At 46.8% G+C, this 18,711-nt stretch overlaps 1 protein-coding gene across 1 annotated transcript in view; it reads right to left on the reverse strand.

Annotated features, from left to right (window-relative positions):
* Positions 1-18,711, reverse strand: part of PDZD8 (PDZ domain containing 8) — a 235,380-nt gene that overhangs the window by 178,203 nt on the left and 38,466 nt on the right. The window contains exon 2 of the mRNA XM_033941009.1: positions 7,183-7,311. Within this exon, the coding sequence (XP_033796900.1) occupies positions 7,183-7,311 (129 nt within the window). The remainder of the gene's footprint in view (positions 1-7,182; positions 7,312-18,711) is intronic.

The raw sequence follows: 18,711 nt of genomic DNA on the forward strand, positions 1-18,711 counted from the left end.
CTAATTGAGGACTTCGAGTACCTCTCTGCCTGTTTATGTACACCACCGCCGTGACACTGTCCGAGAAGATCCTCGTCGGCCGGTCCCGAACCATGGACTGAAACTCCACTGATCGACCACTGGGCCTCCTCCTGAGACCAAACACCCTGCACCGAGGATTGAAGGCACTGAGCCCCCCATCCCAGAAGACTTGCATCCGTCGTAACTACGACCCAGTCCGGAGTCGCAAGCGGCATGCCCTTGAACAGATTGGCCTCGTCGAGCCACCAACGCATGCTGAGGGAAGCCTGAGAGTCCCATCGAAGACGCCGGTTGTAGTCCTGAGACACCGGGGACCACCGGGATAGAAGAGACTTCTGCAACGGCCGCATGTGGAAGCGAGCCCACAGTACCACCTCCAGAGCCGCCACCATCAAACCCAGAACTTGCACATAATCCCAAACCCTTGGTCTGGGCGACTGGAGAATTAGGCGAACCTGAGACCGTAACTTCACTCCGCAGTCCCTGGGGAGAAACACCTTCCCCAGACAAGTGTCGAACCGCACACCCAGATGCTCCAACGATTGGGACGAGGTAAGAGAGCTCTTTGGAAAGTTGACGATCCACCCCAAAGACTGAAGAAGAGAAATCACCCTCTGTGTTACCACCACACTCTCTTGCCTGGAAGACGCACGGATCAACCAATCGTCCAAGTAAGGATGCACTCGAATCCCCTCTTTGCGAAGAAACGCCACCACCACCACCATCACTTTCGAAAAGGTGCGCGGCGCCGTGGCGAGACCAAAAGGCATCGCTCGAAACTGATAATGCTGACCTAGGACCGCAAACCGAAGAAACCTCTGATGTGGAGGCCAGATTGGAATATGCAAGTAAGCCTCTTTTAGATCGAGGGACGTAAGGAACTCCCCTGGTTGAACCGCGGCAATGACTGAGCGTACCGTCTCCATACGAAAATGATGAACCTTGAGAAATTTGTTGACCCTCTTGAGATCCAGCACCGGCCTGACTGATCCCCCCTTCTTGGGCACCACGAAGTAAATGGAATACCTGCCGAGGCCCACCTCCTCCGGGGGAACCGGAACCACCGCCCCCAGATCCAGAAGGACCTGAAGGGTGAGCCGTACTGAGTCTCGCTTGGCGGCCCCGTTGCAAGGGGATACCAAGAAAGAATCGGCGACGGGAGAGGAAAACTCTAATTTGTAACCTTCTCGAATAATGTCCAATACCCACTGATCGGATGTTATCTTGGCCCACTCCGCCAGAAAGGAAGACAGCTGTCCTCCCAAAGAAACGTCGGAGGGAGCCGAGATCCCGTCATTGTTGATTGCGAACTGCTGGAGCACGGGCTGGCTGAACAGTCGGGGGTTTTGCAGCACGAAAGGAAGTCTTTTGTGGAAATCTAGGTCTAGAATTGTAGAAGGAACTGTAAGACGGCTGAAATGACGGCTTTCCCGGTCTATATTGCTTAACATCCCGGAAGCGAGGTCTAGCAGATGAGGTTTTCAAAGAAGGTTTAGGCCTATCTTCCGGTAATCGCTGCGTTTTCGTATTACCAAAATCTTTTACCAGCTTATCCAAATCCTCACCAAATAACAGCCGACCTTTAAAAGGAAGCTTCACGAGCCTAAGCTTGGACGCCGAATCCGCCGCCCAGTTACGGAGCCACAAGAAACTACTGAAAGCGACATCTGTTTTGCAGAAGCCCGAATAATATCATATAAGGCATCCGCCAAATACTCTAAACCTGATTCCCCATCTGCCAACTCAGACGGAACAGCAGACCCTGACTCCATCATTCTATCTGCCATCTGTTGAGACCATTGAAGACACGCCCGCGCCGCATAGGAACTGCACATCGCTGCCTGCAAAGTAACCGCTGCAACCTCAAATGACATTTTAAGCGAAGATTCTAACTTCCTATCCTGGACATCCTTTAGAGCAATACCCCCCTCAACAGGTAAGGTAGTCTTCTTGGTGACCGCGGCCACCAACGCGTCCACCTTAGGGAGCTTAAACTTCTCCAACTCATTCTGAGCCAGTGGGTACAACTGCTGCATGACTTTCGTCACCCGTAGACCTGCCTCCGGCACGTCCCTTGAGCTGCAATAAGCTCCTGCATGGCCTCATGAACCGGAAAGGCTCTAGGCGGCTTTCGTGTTCCCGCCATAAGAGGGTTAGCGGATCCAGATACGAGTGGATCCTCCTGAGAGATTTTCAACCCTTGCAACGCCTTAGAGATCAATGAGAAAAGTTCTTCCCTGTGAAACAGATGGAGCGCGGTAGGATCATCTACGTCCCTACCTAGCGCCTCCTCCGTGTCCAATTCTGCCACCTCACCCTCTTCCAAGGACTCATGAAGAGTCGGAGACAAGGGGGAGACTGAGGCAGGGTCCCCCTCATTTGCGGTAGCCAGCCTACAACGTTTAGCCGCCTGAGACTGCCCCGGAGGAGTAAAGGAAGAAGGGAGCAAAGAAGCATTGAAATCCAAGGATTGTGCAGGCTGAGAGCTCTGCAATAAAAAGGCACGGTGCATCAACATCACAAACTCCGGCGAAAAGGTGCCCTGAACAAACCCTGCCGGGCCGGCCTGCACTGTTTTCTGGAGAGACACCACGTCCTCCATCAGCTCCCGAGAAGCGCCGACAGCCACTGAACTCCCCCCAGATGCCGACATGCACTGTAGCATGGTAGGCCCAACTGCGAGTGAAGAGGAACTCGACCGCGCTTTCCCAGCGCGGGAAAATCCAAACTCGCTAGCCGGCAAACTCAAATCTTCGGCCGTAGCATCGGCACACCCGGCGGAACACAGCCCCAATGGTGTTGTCGCTTCCCACAGCGGGAACACTGCTTAACAGCCTCAGCCGCCATTTTTTTTTTGTTGTTTGTTTTTGTTTTTAAAGACAAAACACCAGCGGGAGAAGCCCGATGAACAACACAACGTCGCACCCAACACTGTCAGAAACAATCTCAAGCAGCACCAGACACTCGAGAAAGAACAGCCTACTCACCACAATACTCCAATCCGACTCAACAGGAGAGAAGTTACAACTGGCAGTTGTAAGCTGACAACAAAGTACTGCACAGCTCCACACCGTGAGGCTCTTTTCTTTTTTTTGCAACCCAGGAAAGAAGAAAATAAAGAGCCCAAAATAAACCCCTCAATCCTCTGGAGGGGAGGGTGAAGCAGGGACCTGGGGGGGGGGGCCCAGGTGTAACTCCCAAAGCTGGCACCGCTCAGCCAGTCACCCCTTTCTACCTGAAGAGAAATAATCTCAACAGAAGAAATTAATATTCCTCAAAATTTCAGTAAGCACAGCCAGAATTAAGGAGCTAGAAGGATAGCGACCAACCCCTGCTGGGAGATAGAGCATACTGGATATACAGGAGGAATGCCAACCTATAGGACCACCTGTTAATCAGTTTCTCTATCTCCACCTGCTGGTCGATGTGTGCTTCCCACTGGTCTCTGGATTCATCTGCTGCTGTGCTAAGGAATGTGTCTATACGAGCCACACACTTCAGGATCCCTCCCCGTTTTGTATATAAGGGGGACAGCGGTCAAACGCCAGGAATACAGGAGAAAACTACCTGCCTCAAAGGAGTCAAATACTGCAGTTAACATAGGGGTGAGCTAAAACTCTTATAAAATTGATTGGTAAAGCCATCTAACACTGGGGTCATCCCCAACAGCAAGTCTTTTATAGCAGATAAGGCCTCCTCAAGTATTATTGGCTAAGATAATTGGGCAGCCATCCCTTCAGAAATAGTCACGAAAGGGATCACTGCCAAATAAGCCTCAATGTGAGGCTCAAGATCCTTATAAGACAAAGGCTTCCACACATCTACTCTCTGCCCATTGAAGGAACGAAACAGGTGGACCCCTGTCGGGAATCAACGTGGAGATGCGTTCCAGGCAAGAAGCTTAATGGCTCAGTGGATGTAACAATATATTGAGTTAAGTGAACTTTTGACTTTTTTTTTGAACCCGTTACCCACATGAGGTTATGCATTACAATTAAATATCAAATTCAGCTTTTCAGCTATTCTGTTAGTAGCCATCACAACTCACAAGTTTTACTGTTGTGGACTGGATATTGAAGAATTCACAAATGATTGTGTTTTGAATGCATGCTGATTTTTCATGTTTAAGTGGAGTTTTTTTCAGACCTGTGATGATACTGGCTCCAATGAACTCTTAGTGGTCTGGGAGCTGAACATATTGAAGATTGTTTTTGTCTTTATGATTTAGTTGTCATTTTTGCATGCTGCGTGAATTGTGAAGGTCCCCACAGTATCTCTCTCAATCAGCAGAGCGTTAATATAGGAAATTACAGTTATTATATAACGTCTGCGACCACACCATTTAGTGTGCTCCTAATTACATGCTACACTTAATTAATTTACCAGTATGCAATGTTTCTGCTATAGCAAGAGGCTTTTTAAAATTACATTTACCATCTTGTAAAAAGTGAGGAATAAATCTTTGCATCAAGTTTTATATTTCAAGCTACAACTTGGTGGAACATTATCTTTGGAGATTAGAATTCAAACTAATTTTCTACATTTTCAGAGAAAGTTAACATTTTTGCTCTGGAAATTTTTATTGGAAGTCAAAATTTGATCTTTTATGTGAAATCTCTTTTTTTATTGAGAAATACAACAAACTTTCAACAATGTGCCACTGCCAGTATTACAGCAATGTAGATATCTGGGTGTAATCTTGGATTCCTCTTTATCCTTGAAGGCACAAGTAAAATCGGTTGTGCATTTTTCTGGCTATGAGCTATTGCAAACTGTGTGTCACAGTAGATTCCAGGTGTGCCCCAACAAGACGCCAGTAAGGAGGAGAGGCGCCGGTTAGGGCTGACTGCTTATACAACGTGCCTCACAGCAAGAGGCACATCCTGTAGGCAGTCAGCCTGCATAGACAACTCTTCTTCTTGCCAGCATCTCTGCTCCTCTCCCCGTACCTCCCCTCCTCCAGGATCCCCCACTGAAGTGCTGGGTTCAGGGTCGCAACCATATGGGCCTCCATGCATACGCAGACGTCATTGTGATGATGTGCATGACATCATTGCGTCAACGTCCATGCAATTCCAGGTGCCTTCCAGCTGGGGCACTGAGTTTAGTGTGCCTTCTGGCCAAAAAGTTTGCAGAACACTGGACTAAGGGATTATCTGTCTGAGGATAATTTTCGAACCACTGTTGTGATGATGTTGAATCCCATTTTTGATTATTGCAATGCCTTGAAAAGAGGGGACATGATCGAAACATTCAAGATATTGAAGGGAATAGACTTAGTAGAGAAAGAGAGATTGTTCACCCTTTCCAAGATGGAGAAAACAAGAGGGCACTCTCTAAAGTTAAAAGGGGATAGATTCTGTACAAATGTAAGGAAGTTCTTCTTCACCCAGAATCTAGAATGCTTTTCCAGAGACTGTTAAAAGGGAAAACACCCTTCATGGATTCAAGAAAAGGTTAGATAAGTTCCTGCTGAACCAGAACGTATGCAGGTAAGGCTAGACTCATAGAGCACTGGTCTTTGACCTAAGGGCTGCCGCATGAGCGGACTGTTGGGCACGATGGACCACTGGTCTGACCCAGCAGTGGCAATTCTTATGTTCTTAGACTTACCACAATGTGTTCTCAAAGTCCTAGAAATTGCCCAGAATGCTACCGCTTGCATGGTTGCGCACATGTCCCGTTTTGAGCATATTATACCTATCCTAAAAGAGCACATTGCAGGGTTTCAAGGAAGGCTTAGACAAGTTCCTAAAAGAAAAGGGGATTGAGGGTTACAGATAAAAAAGAAGAGGTAGGTTACAGAAACGGACAGGAACCACATTACAGGTCATGGACCTGACGGGCCGCCGCGAGAGTGGACCGCTGGGCGCGATGGACCAATGGTCTGACCCAGTGGTGGCAACTTCTTATGTTCTTATGTAGCTACACTGGTTGCCTATCAATACTCGCATTGGATTTAAGATTCTGTGTTTAATATTTAAATTACTGTATGATGATGGTCCTGTGGCGGTGTGTTTGATGTTGTACTTTTATTAGCCGTCAAGGAATTTACGCTTAAAGGACAAATTATGTCTAGATGTGCCCTCTCTGTGTGCAGTGAGACGATGTTTTCTGTACAGGGCCCCCTATATGCTGGAATAAGCTACCATTTGACCTTAGACAAACCTCTGCTGTATTACAGTTCAGGAAAGGGCTTAAAACAGTATTGTTTTTGCACACTTTCTAAATCTGAAGTGATGGATGATATGCCAACTGTCCGTTTTCAGTAAAGTAGGAGAAGGCAGCAAGTTGTATTGTTGCAGGGATAGAAATCTGAAGTGATGGATGATATGCCAACTGTCCGTTTTCAGTAAAGTAGGAGAAGGCAGCAAGTTGTATTGTTGCAGGGATAGATTTAATGATTTTATTTATGTCTGGAATTTTGTCAGTTTGTCAATTGTTATTTATATGTCTTCTTGTATTTTGGATGTCTTTTCTAATCCGCACAGAATTGTAGGATATGTGGAATATAAATTTTTTAAATAAATAAATTGTCTTATAACTAACACCGCCTTTTCACCCCCTTCCCCATTGATTAATAAGAATCAAAAACAACAAGATTACATACTAATAGAATGTTATAAAGAAATTACAGTCACATAAATGTGATATATGTAATCAGAATAGTCAAAGCGAGATCCCTATCCTACTCCTGGGAGATTAAAGATTACACCAATTACTTCAGTCTTCCCACCCTCTATTGATCTTTTGTAATGTTTATATAAACCTTTGTTTGATGACTACGTTGAAAGGCACATCGAACTTTGAGGTATAAATGTCAAAGTAAAGTAAAACATGCACAGCATACACTACACCGCCTCCTGAGAATACCGACTTCTTGTTATGAGTAATCCCTTGTCAATCCAATCTACATTCGGAGTAGCCTCCAGTTTCAGCATGTGTTATACTGACTGTACATTTGCAGGTGACATCGCTAAGTATTTTTACTTGGAAAGCTAATATAGTTACATCAAATGGCAATAGCAGAATATAAATGATTTAACTAATTGCATATATTTAAAAGCTGAGAACTAATTACTTTAAGGAGGATAGGTATGACTTATGGTCCTCCTCTGACAGATGCCAACAGGTTTCATACCATGGTGCCACACAACATACCTGCTACATTCCAACAGTGTAACCTTCAGCCGACCCTCTGCCAGGCCCAAGTTCTGAATACATAAGTCCCGGTCCTCCACCTCCACATCAGGTTGTGGTACAACTTGAAATGGAAAAAATGGTTTGTACCTGGTGGAAAAGAAATAGATGTCACTACTTTAGCAGTAGATGTTTGCTCAGGGTATTAGAGAACAAGCCCAGCATAGTAACTACTAAAATAAAGACCACGGCACTATGTGAAGATGAGCAGTCTCCCTCTGAACTTGGTTAGGTGAAGAGAGATGCAGTATAGAGAATGACACGGTGGTAGTTAACCGCGGCTAGTCACAGGTAACCCGCCGAAACAGGGAGGAGGGGGAGTGCTCACTGCGGGCACAGGGACAAGGCCATCCAACGTCCCGTGGAGTGGTGAATGACCTTGTCCCCACAGTTAAGGAAGGGAAGGTGCGCGGTCACTGATCGCATGTGGCCCCCTCCCTCCAGTCAAATCTATCTCCCTCCCTCCCCCTTACCTTCACGGCGCTTTAAAAAACAAATTGAAGCTGGCAAATCCTGCCTGTGCCACCCTGCAGTCGCGTGTGTGTGGACGGAAGCTTCTCCTCTGACGCAACTTCCGGCTACGTCAGAGGAGAAGCTTCCGCCCACACACAGGCAACTGCAAGGCGGCACAGGCAGGCTTCGCCGGCATCAGTTTCTTTTCTATAGCGCCGCAAAGGTAAGGGGGAGGGAGAGAGATAGATTTGGCCGGAGGAAACTGCGCACCTTCCCTTCCTTAAGTTTCTTTACGCCGCAAAGGTAAGGGGAGGGAGGGAGATTCTCGGGCCACTGAAGGGCGGTGAAGTGGCGAGAGGGAAGGGTGGATGCTGCGGGGACAGGGCGGTGAAGGGGACAGGGCGGTGAAGGGTACGGTGGTCCAGTGACGGGGACAGATTTTTTCTCCGTGTCATTTTCTAATGCAGAATCAAAAGATTAGGTATTTTCCTTTGCTAATCTTTTTTCTTGTAAATTCATGCTCTATTCCTGGACAAGTGGGGTATGCATCCAATGCCACAAGACTGCTTGTAAGAAGCCTCAATTACATAATTTTTCAGACCCTCTCCTCTTAACTCAGGACTGACCTTAGAACTCAAAGTTTGTGCAAAAGCAGACAGTGACACCTGTAGAGGACATAGACAAAAGGAGGGGTAAGGGGCATTCCACGATAAATAAGTCTAATCTACTCATAACATGAAGACTCAAACAAGTCCAACAATTGAAACAGGTTTTTAAACAGTATAAAATGAAATAACTGTGCTATAAGGAGACACAGACTGCACCAACGGAGGGGGCAGCCCCTGCTAGGGGCCCCCAAAGCAAAGTGCTTAACATTTGGATGGTACTCTTAGAAAGGCTGGTCAAGAAACGATAAGTCCAGCTCACCAGTATTTATCAAAGCAGACAATTGGGGAATCAGCAACTCGCAGGGTGGGTTCCAGGAATAAAGCAAGGATTTACAAGAAGATTAGCAACTAGGTAAGATCCTAATCTTTCGTTCTTTATAATCCTGTTCTATTCCTGGACAAGTGAGACATAAAGAGTAGTCCCATAGAGTCAGAGTGGGACTGATGAGCCTGCTGCCAAAATGGATGAACCAGCGTTCAGCTTGGCTGCCACATCAATCCTGTAAAACTTAGTAAAAGTATGCAAGGAGGACCAGGTAGCAGCCCTGCAAATTTCCTCCAAAGAGATCGCCGACAACTCTGCCCAAGAAGAGGAAACACCTCTAGTAGAATGAGCTCTCACAGAAATAGGGGGCTTTTTTTCTGGTTGTAATGTATGCAAATAGCCATACAGATCTATCTTGAAATGGAGGCTTTTGAAGCTGGCCTGCCCTTATGGGCAGGACCTACCAAAACAAACAGGTGATCGGAAATCTGAGCCTATGCACATCCAGTGACCACAACACGTGGTCCTGCTCTCTTGAAACGGAGGGAATGAAAGTAGGTAGTTGGACCACCTGATTGATGTGGAAACTGAAGACCACTTTCAGAATAAAGGATGGAACAGTGCGCAGAAACACACTGGAATCCATAATCCTAAGAAAAGGATCTCTGTAAGATAAGGCCTGAAGCTTGGAAACCCTGCGGGATGAAGTTATGGCCACTAGCAAAACCGTCTTGACAATGAGATCCATTGAGGATGCCTGCTCCATAGGCTCATAGGTCGGATGAGCCAGCGATTGAAAAACTAAATTGAGATTCCAAGTCAGACAGGGTAGCCGCAAAAGGGACTGAAGTCTCAAAGTGCCCCTAAGAAACCGGACAATGTCTGGATGAGCAGACAAAGAGCCTATCAGAAGCTTAGGACCCAAAGAGGAGAGACCAACAATCTGACTATAGTGTCCGGATCATGGCGAAGCTTAGAATGACAAGCTCTGGCCACAAAAGTGGCCACGATTGCTTTCAGCCTGGAAGCCATAGAGTCAAAGAGCTGTTTGAGGACAAAATCAATCCTATGATCCTGAGTGTCCTTCAGCACAACCCCTCCGTCATTAGGGAGAGAAGTGTGCTTGGTGATCTGTGCCACTAGGAAATCAACTTTCAGGTACATAAAATGCTGATTAAACGTGACCACCATCAGCTAGAGCTTGGACATGGCTCTAGCAACTTTCAGAGGATCCTCCGGCACCTCCCAGTGATCCATAAATCTTTGCTATGTCTGGATGATCAGGAAAGGACGAAGACTGTGGCTTTGTGCTATAAGAGAGCATTCCACTACTGCTCACTGCCCAACCTTCAATTTTAACTCCTGGAGGGATTCAGAAATTAGACCAACCACAGCTAAAGGCTTAAAAAAGTCTCTGCACCATGGGGTCTTCACCCAGATCCAGAATCTTTCCTAGATCCAGATCTTGGAGATCTGTGAGTGCCACTATATCCCCTGCAGTGGTAGTGCTAATGCTAGCCTACATAAGCAATGGCATTGTTAGGTCATCTTGGTCATCCAGATACAGAACCTCTCCTAGATCCGGATCTTGGAAATCTGTGAGTGCCACATCCCCTGCAGTGGTAGTGCTAGCCTATGCATGGAATGGCATTGTTAGGTCATCTTGATCATCCATGTCATCATAAGGAGAATCAACCCTGGACAACCCAGGGAATCTGAACTTAAGACCAGTGTACTAGGATCCCCGTAGCCCGGAATGATGACAAAGGAGGCACAGATGACACCTTTTTCTTGGCCAGATAAGCCTGGAAGTGCATGTTAATAAATTCTGGGGAAACTTTCATCCAGGTCAGCAACCACCTCTTGAGAATTACTTTTGGAACCTTTAGAGCAGGGGTGTCAAAGTCGATCCTCGAGGGCCGCAATCCAGTCGGGTTTTCAAGATTTCCCCAATGAATATGCATGAGATCTATGTGCATGCACTGCTTTCAATGCATATTCATTGGGGAAATTCTGAAAACCCGACTGGATTGCGGCCCTCGAGGACCGACTTCGACACCTGTGCTTTAGAGGATTGTTTTGCCTTTGCCGCTGAATCGTGACTGTGCTGGGGCCACAAGTGCGCAGTCTCCAGGGACCAATTTTGAATTTTTCGACTGGCCTCAGCTGGAGTGAGTGGAAGGACTCCCTAAAGGGGTCAAGGGAACCAGAGCCAATGAAATCTCGGCCCCCTCCTGTGCCGCAGAACACATGGAACATGGCTGCTCGCCAGACAGCCATCCACTGCAAACAGGGCATGAATCTGAAGTATTCTGCCCTGATGAGTTCAGAGGCAAAAAATAACTTCAAATTCATGGAACACACTGCACACACGACCAGGAAAAGGAACACATTTGGCTTCAATCCCGGGCACACGTCCACAGAGCCACACAGTCTGTGCTCAAACCCAAGGGAATGGTCCCTGAACCTCGATCTCAAATGCAGGCTGTCCAGGAGGTACACTACAAGACAGCCAACCCCCTGGAAACAAACTTTATCCACTGTGATCTTCCACAGCCAGAACTGTCCCCGCAGGGAACCTCTGTTGCACGAAGACGTGAAACGCGTAAAAAAATACTGAGTACAAGAAAAATTAAACACAAGCAGAAAAGACTTGCTTCTACTGTCTCGCTTGTAGGAAAGCAACTGGAGTCTTGAGGGCGGTACTGAGGTAAGAGGGGAGGGTCTAAAAAATTATGTAAATGAGGCTTCCAACAAGCAGTCTCGCAACATGGGATGCATAACCCACTTGTCCAGGAATAGAACAAGATTGTACTAGAAACAACAGTTGCTCACCCCTTGCACTTGCTTCTTATTATTTCTGGAGGGAATTCTAAGTAACTGTGCAAATTTGGCATTGAACAGAATTCCCCATCTCGTGCACAATTCTGAACAGGTAGAAAGAACCAGCTGTGGTGTTACTGCAGCTCTTTTGGGTTACCATATATACTTGAATATAAACCAGGATTTTTGGGCCAAAAAATTGGCCCAAAAATGTGGGTCCTGGTTTATATTCGGGACAGCACACCCCTCCCAGAATTATTGCAGGCCGCCACCAGGCTCTGCACCCTGTCACCCCCCCCCTCCCCGTCCTCATACCTTCTCTTCCAATCTCTGGTGGTCCAAAGGTGCAGCGGGTAGATTTGGTTTCTTCAGCCGCTGAGCAGCACCGAGCAGGAGCACGCTTTGGCACTGCTGCTCGGCACCGAGTGGCTTCCTAACTGGCTCCCGTGAAAAAGCCACTCAGTGCCGAAGAGGGCCAAAGCACACTCCTGCTTGGTGCCGGTCAGCGGCTGAAGAAACCTGATCTCACGGCAGCCACCACTGACCGGGTTAGCAGCGGGGCAGGAGCACAGACCACCAGGGATCAGCAGAGGCGGTACAAGGGTAGGGAGCAGGGCTAGGTATAGAGCCTGAGAGGGAGGGAAGGAGGGAAGAGGGCTGAGTGCAGTCCCGACAGGGGAGGGGGTTGGGTGCAGAGTCTGGCAGGGCAGGGTACTTGAATATTAAGCCACCCGACTTATATTTGAGTCAACCATTTTTTTTATTTTTTTTTTCTCCTTTTGGGGGAGAAAAGGGGGGGGTTCTCGACATATTTGAGTATATATAGTAATTTGTGCAGCAGATGCTGCCTCACTGAGTTAACTCCTTCTTCCAGAGTTAATTCACTCAGTTAATTCTACATTCTATTGCAGGAAAAAGCAACAAATCCAATATCAGGCTCTGCACAGAGTTTTTAAATTTAATCAAGCATTTATATTTCATTTAAACAAAAAAGGCTCACCCTGATCCACCCAACTCAATATAATATATACAAAACCAGAGAATAAAAAATAAAGATAATCCACTCCAACTGGTAACTAACTACCCATCACCTTAAACATTCTGAGATAATGGGCATGGTCTAGTGCAGTGGTCTCAAACTCGCAGCCCGGGGACCACATGCGGCCCACCAGGTACTATTTTGAGGTCCTCGGTATGTTTATCATAATCACAGAAGAAAAATAAAACAGTTTCGTGATCTTGTCTCTTTATCTGTAAATTACAATATTATTATTAAGACTTAGTCAAAAAGAAAGATTTATAAACTATAAAGAGTTTTACCTCATGCAAATTCGTCATTTCTTTAATAAGACATTAACTCTTTTTTTCTGAAGCCCTCCAAGTACCTACAAATCCAAAATGTGGCCCTGCAAAGGGTTTGAGTTTGAGACCACTGGTCTAGTGGTTAGAACTCCTGCCTCAGCATCAAAGTTGTAGGTTCAATCCCCATGCTGCTCCTTGTAAATTAACAGTCCATTGCCCCAGGAACCATAGTTAGATTATGAGCTCACTAGGACAGATAGGGAGAAATATTTAGAATACCTGAATGGAAACCACCTTGAATAGAAGCGGTATAGAAGAAATGTAAATAATAATAATAATGTCTCTGAAACAAACTCAGCAGCAACCTATACCAAAATCCTGGCTCCACAGCCTTTATTGATCTGTAAAGTGTCACAGAGATCTAAAAACTGAAGATGCAAGAAGTTACATCGGAAGGGACTTGGTGGCAAGAAGAAACATAGAAACATGATGGCAGATAAAGGCCAAATGGTCCATCTAGTCTGCCCACCCACAGTAACCATTATCTCTTTCTCTCTCTGAGAGATCCCATGTGCCTATCCCAGGTTTCAATTGGAGCAGCCCTGTGTGCAGGAAGCATCTAACAGGCTGGTAGGCCTGCGCCGGGAAGCACAATGGGGCCAACCTAGCCAAGAGAGTCATAGGTTTGTTGGCCATCAGGAGGGTGGGGGGGGCTACTGGACCCGCGAGAAGGAGGGAGGGCTGGGGGTTGCCGGACGAGGATCTGAAGGGAAGGGAGACAGTTGCTGGATCTGGTCTGGGGTTTGGGGGGAAGGGAAACAGGTGCTGGGCCCATGTGGTGAATGAAGAGGAGCTGGAGGGAAGGGAGAGGTGCCAGACCCACACCTGGGTGCTAAAGGGAGAGGATAGAGGTACTAAACCCATGGGAAAGGGGCTAGAGGGAAGGGAGAGGGGTCCAAGACCTGCAGGAAGGAATAGAGAGAAGAAAATGGAAAGAGAAAAGTTGAACCAAGGGGATGAAGGAAGAGTGAGTGAAATATTGAACATAGCAAAGGGAAGGAGGAAAGAAAGAAAGACAGCGTATGAGACACATATTGGTGTAAGGGAGTAGGAGAGGAGAGAAGCTAGACACAGGGAGATATACAAAAAGAGGGAAGATGGTGGGCATGTATGGGAGCAGAGGAACATGGACAAAAAGGGGAATGCTGGATCTGCATGGGGATAGTATATGCATATCCTCCATACAGCCCCCCCCCATGATGAACAATGACACTGTTATCCTCCATGCACACACCCCTCTTCGACACTGTGCTTACCATTAGTTCTGAAAACCTGCTGCTGCCGTCAATGCTATATTCTGATCCAGTGCGGGGCCTTGAGCCTCTCTGCACATGCTTATGCTCAAAGCCTACCAGCTCTCACCCCCTCCAAGATTCTCAGAGAAGGTGGGAGCAAGGGGGCCTTGAGCATGCATACATACTCAAGGCCCTGCATGGATCAGAATATATGGCCCCAAAATGTCGGTTTATATTTGAGTATATACGGTACATAAAATATAAGATAAAGCCAGATTACTCTATCCTGGTCACTGTGGGCAAACATTGCAAAGGACACACAATCAAGTTTAAGGCGACATAAGCCATGCAGCTGGTAAAATAAGGAAACCACAATCGTTACGCTGGCCAGCTTGATTTAAAGCGGACACCTAAGAGCGAGCTTTGGGGAACGGGGGTGGGGTCTTTGAGAGATAGAATGGGATTGGGGCTATGGGGATACAAAAGTGCTCAGTGAGTAAAAAGGATGGGCAAGGAAGTTCAGTCTGAGCCTAAGGGAGAAGACAAATAAAGCTGGGAGACAATTGATCTGATGAAGAGAAAAATCAAAAACAAAATCCTGGTGGTTTACTGGTAGCATTACGCTGAAGTTAGGATTATCAATATTTTCTTTACTCATATAGCGTGATGAATCTCCCGAAGCAGGTCAGTGACTGAAACGCATTGTGGATGAATGTTGGGAGAGTTATACAAACTAGCGTTGGAGTGTATGCAGCTGAGATGTGTCTGTTTGTTTTATGGAAATATTTCTCACTTTTAAATGCTTGTGAAGATTAAATAAATATACTTTGAATTGTACTGCATCATTTGAGTTTTGGATAGATGGGGTTGAGATTCAAATGATTGAAGACTTGGGTCTATAGAACTACTACTATTTGTCATTTCTAAAGCGCTAAAAGGCATACACAGCATTGTACATATGCATTTATCATGTAAAGATGGACCCTGCTCAGAAGAGCTTACAATCTAATTTGCCCCTTCCCCCCCCTTTTACAAAATCGTGAAAGCAGTTTTTAGCACCAGCTGGGGCACTGAATGCTCTGCAATGCTCCTGACTCTCATAGAACACACGGACACACCAGTTATGCAGGTCAAAGCCTGACATGGTCTGATTATAGCAAGAGCATTTTTTAAAGCTGCTCAGTACCATCTGACATGGAGGGGAAAACAGCCAACTTGAAGTCAAAGGGCTCAATGGCCCAGAGAGCTCAAGTGAAAGGTATCCTGAAAACGATCAAAGCTCCCAGTATGAAAAAACGGCTCAAAGTGACCATAAAGCCAAAAACAAACAAAAAAAAGTTAACCAGATTAAACCAAAGTTGGCAGGAATAGATGAACATGGTAAAAACAAAGAATTATGACTGAAAATATCAAAAAGTTTAATCCACTAAAGAAAACACTGAAGACACAGCTTCTCGGCTCCATGGAAACAAAGTACTGCAAGCCGATGTCGGGCACATGGTAGTGTCTGTGCTGGGTTCCGTGGATGACATCATCTACATGTGAGAATAAAATGCCTTCTTAAAGTAAGAACAGAAGAGTTGCCACACTGGGACAGATCAATGGTCCATCGAATCCAGTATCCTGGCATCCGGAAACAAGGTAGACAGCTTCTCCATGGGGGAGGGGGGGAGGCTGTGGGGGTGCGAGCGGTCCTTCGGGTGGGGGTGCGAGCGGTCCTTCGGGGTAGGAGTGCGAGCGGTCCTTCGGGGTGGGGGTGCGAGCGGTCCTTCAGGGTGGGGGTGCGGGTGCGTGCGAGCGGTCCTTCGGGGTGGGGGTGCAAGCGGTCCTGCGGGGGGGGGTGTGAATCGGATGTCGGGGGGGCATCAGGCTTTCAGGGTAGGGACAGGACTTCAAGGGGGAAAGGAGAGTCGGGGCGGGCGAAAAGAGTCGGGCAGCATGCGCGGTATATGGGTGTGAGTGGTATCTAAAAATTTCTGTACATAAATTTGTGTTTTCCGCGCGCTATACCCGTGTGCGCGTTTTACATGGGTGCGCGTTATCTACGTGAAAATACGGTACATTACTGCTGGTGCAGATTTAAAGAGCCTCTCTGTAGTTTGCTGAGATAGATTTAAACATTGATCTCATACATATTTATTTTGTCTATCTTAAAAACCTAACTGATTCAGTCAGGCCTCGACAAATTTTCATTAAATCCAGAAGCCAGCATCTATTCTAAGACTTTTCTCACTTCTCTTTTCCCAACCCAGTGAAGCTCTTATAGAAACTTACCAAGATATTTTTTTTTTTTACTATTTTGTGCCTGTGGGCAAAGAAACTTTAGTAAAACAGCTCTTAAAGTGAGTTTGCTAATCAATTACAGAAATAGTTTCTCTCCCCAAAGCATGTTGTGAGCTTTGAGACAGTAAAGCGATAAAACAAATTTAATAAACTTTAACTTACCCTCTAGACTGGGTGGAGGCTGGGGAAAATTGCCTTTGTTTAACCTATATCTCTCATAACCCCTCTCTCCCAGCTTTCACTCACACTGTTTCTTATGCCTCCTCCCCCCAGGTACCTTCACCTATTTCTCTCTGGCTCTTCCTCTCTCAGCCCTGCTCATCGATTAGACTCTCCATAAATTTGAGCTGCTTGGTTCTTCCACCGCACTACTCAATATGGAGAACCCAATCGCCATGTAGGGCAGAGAGAAGCAGTTTGAAGCAGTGCTGCAGAAAGAAAAAAATCTTTTGGAGGGTAAGAAATTTAGTGCCCGGGATTTGTCAAGGCCTGGGCTAGGTGCAGTCTGCAGTGCACCAGCCATTATATCAGAGATGTCACTTGTTTGATTCAGTTACTCTACCTCCATCTGTTGGTCAGGAAGGGACATAACCCACTTACCTAGACTGGTATGGAAGAATGCAAAAAGACATCCATCATTTAATCAAGTGAATACTGCACTTAGAAACACTAGTAATACGCTACCAAGATATTATTTCTGCTATTTCCACTTTATTCAGCTAGCAGCTCAGCGCCAAGCAGGAGTGCCAGAAGATCGCTCCTGCTCAGTTCACCACTGGACCACCAGGGAATTGGAAGGTGCACATGGGAGGTGGGAAGGAAGTAAAATTTATCACAGTTGGCCAGAACAGGAGGCGGGAGGGATCCCTCCTGTCCCAGCCTACAGCGAGACCATCAGGGAATTCAAAAGGTAAGTGGAAGAGGAGGCGAGAGGGAAGTAAACTTTTTAGAGTTGGCGTGGACAGGAGGCAGGAGGGATCCCTCCTGTCTCAGCCCATCGCTGGACCACCAGGTCTTACAACAGGCCTGGTGGAGGTCCAAGAGGGGGTAGGCAGTCGCTGACCCAAATATAAGCCGAAACCCCATTTTATTGCCCCCAAAATCTTGGCTTATATTCGCATATAGCAATGTTACTTACCGTAACAGTTGTTATCCAGGGACAGCAGGCAGCTATTCTCACTAGTGGGTGATGTCATCCGACAGAGCCCCGATACGGACATCTTGCAAGCATGTCTTGCTTGAAGAAACTCAGAAGTTTCGAGATGCCCGCACCGCGCATGCGCCAATGCCTTCCCGCCCGATGCTCCGGGCGTGTCTCCTCAGTTCAGGTAGCTAGCAGAGAAGCCAACCCAGGGGAGGTGGGTGGGACGTGAGAATAGCTGCCTGCTGTCCCTGGATAACAACTGTTACGGTAAGTAACATTGCTTTATCCCAGGACAAGCAGGCAGGTATTCTCACTAGTGGGTGACCTCCAAGCTAACCTCAATGGGATGGAGGGAGAGTTGGCAACTTAGGAGAACAAATTTTGTAACACAGTTTGGCCAAACTGTCCATCCCGTTTGGAGAAAGTATCCAGACAATAATGAGAGGTGAAGGTATGAACCGAGGACCAAGTGGCAGCCTTACAAATCTCCTCAATCGGTGTCGATCTGAGGAAGGCTACAGAGGCCGCCATTGCTCTGACCCTATGTGCTGTGACCTTACAGGGAAGGGGTAATCCAGCCTGGGCATAGCAGAAAGAGATACAAGCCGCCATCCAATTGGAGATGGTGCGCTTCGATACAGGTCGTCCCAACTTGTTTGGATCAAAGGAGACGAAAAGTTGAGGAGCAGTTCTGTGTGGTTTGGTGCGATCCAAGTAGAAAGCCAAAGCACGTTTACAGTCCAGAGTGTGCAGAGCTGATTCTCCAGGATGAGAATGAGGCTTTGGAAAAAACACTGGAAGCACGATGGATTGGTTGAGATGAAATTCAGAGACCACCTTAGGTAGGAATTTCGGATGAGTGCGGAGGACCACCTTGTCATGATGGAAAACTGTGAAAGGTGGGTCCGCCACCAAGGCCTGAAGCTCACTGACCCTGCGAGCAGATGTGAGGGCCACCAGAAAAACCACTTTCCAAGTGAGAAACTTTCGGGGAGCCTTGCTCAGAGGCTCAAAAGGAGGTTTCATAAGCTGAGAAAGGACAACATTTAGATCCCAAACCACTGGAGGCGGTTTGAGAGGAGGATTGACATGAAAAAGTCCTTTCATAAATCTGGAAACCACAGGATGAGAAGAAAGAGGTTTCCCTTGTAGAGGCTGATGGAAAGCCGCAATAGCACTCAGGTGGACTCGTATAGATGTCGACTTGAGACTAGACTGAGATAGATGTAAAAGATAGTCCAAAACAGAGGATAGGGA

Source organism: Geotrypetes seraphini, chromosome 4 (assembly GCF_902459505.1).
Source record: "Geotrypetes seraphini chromosome 4, aGeoSer1.1, whole genome shotgun sequence".
NCBI lineage: Eukaryota > Metazoa > Chordata > Amphibia > Gymnophiona > Dermophiidae > Geotrypetes > Geotrypetes seraphini.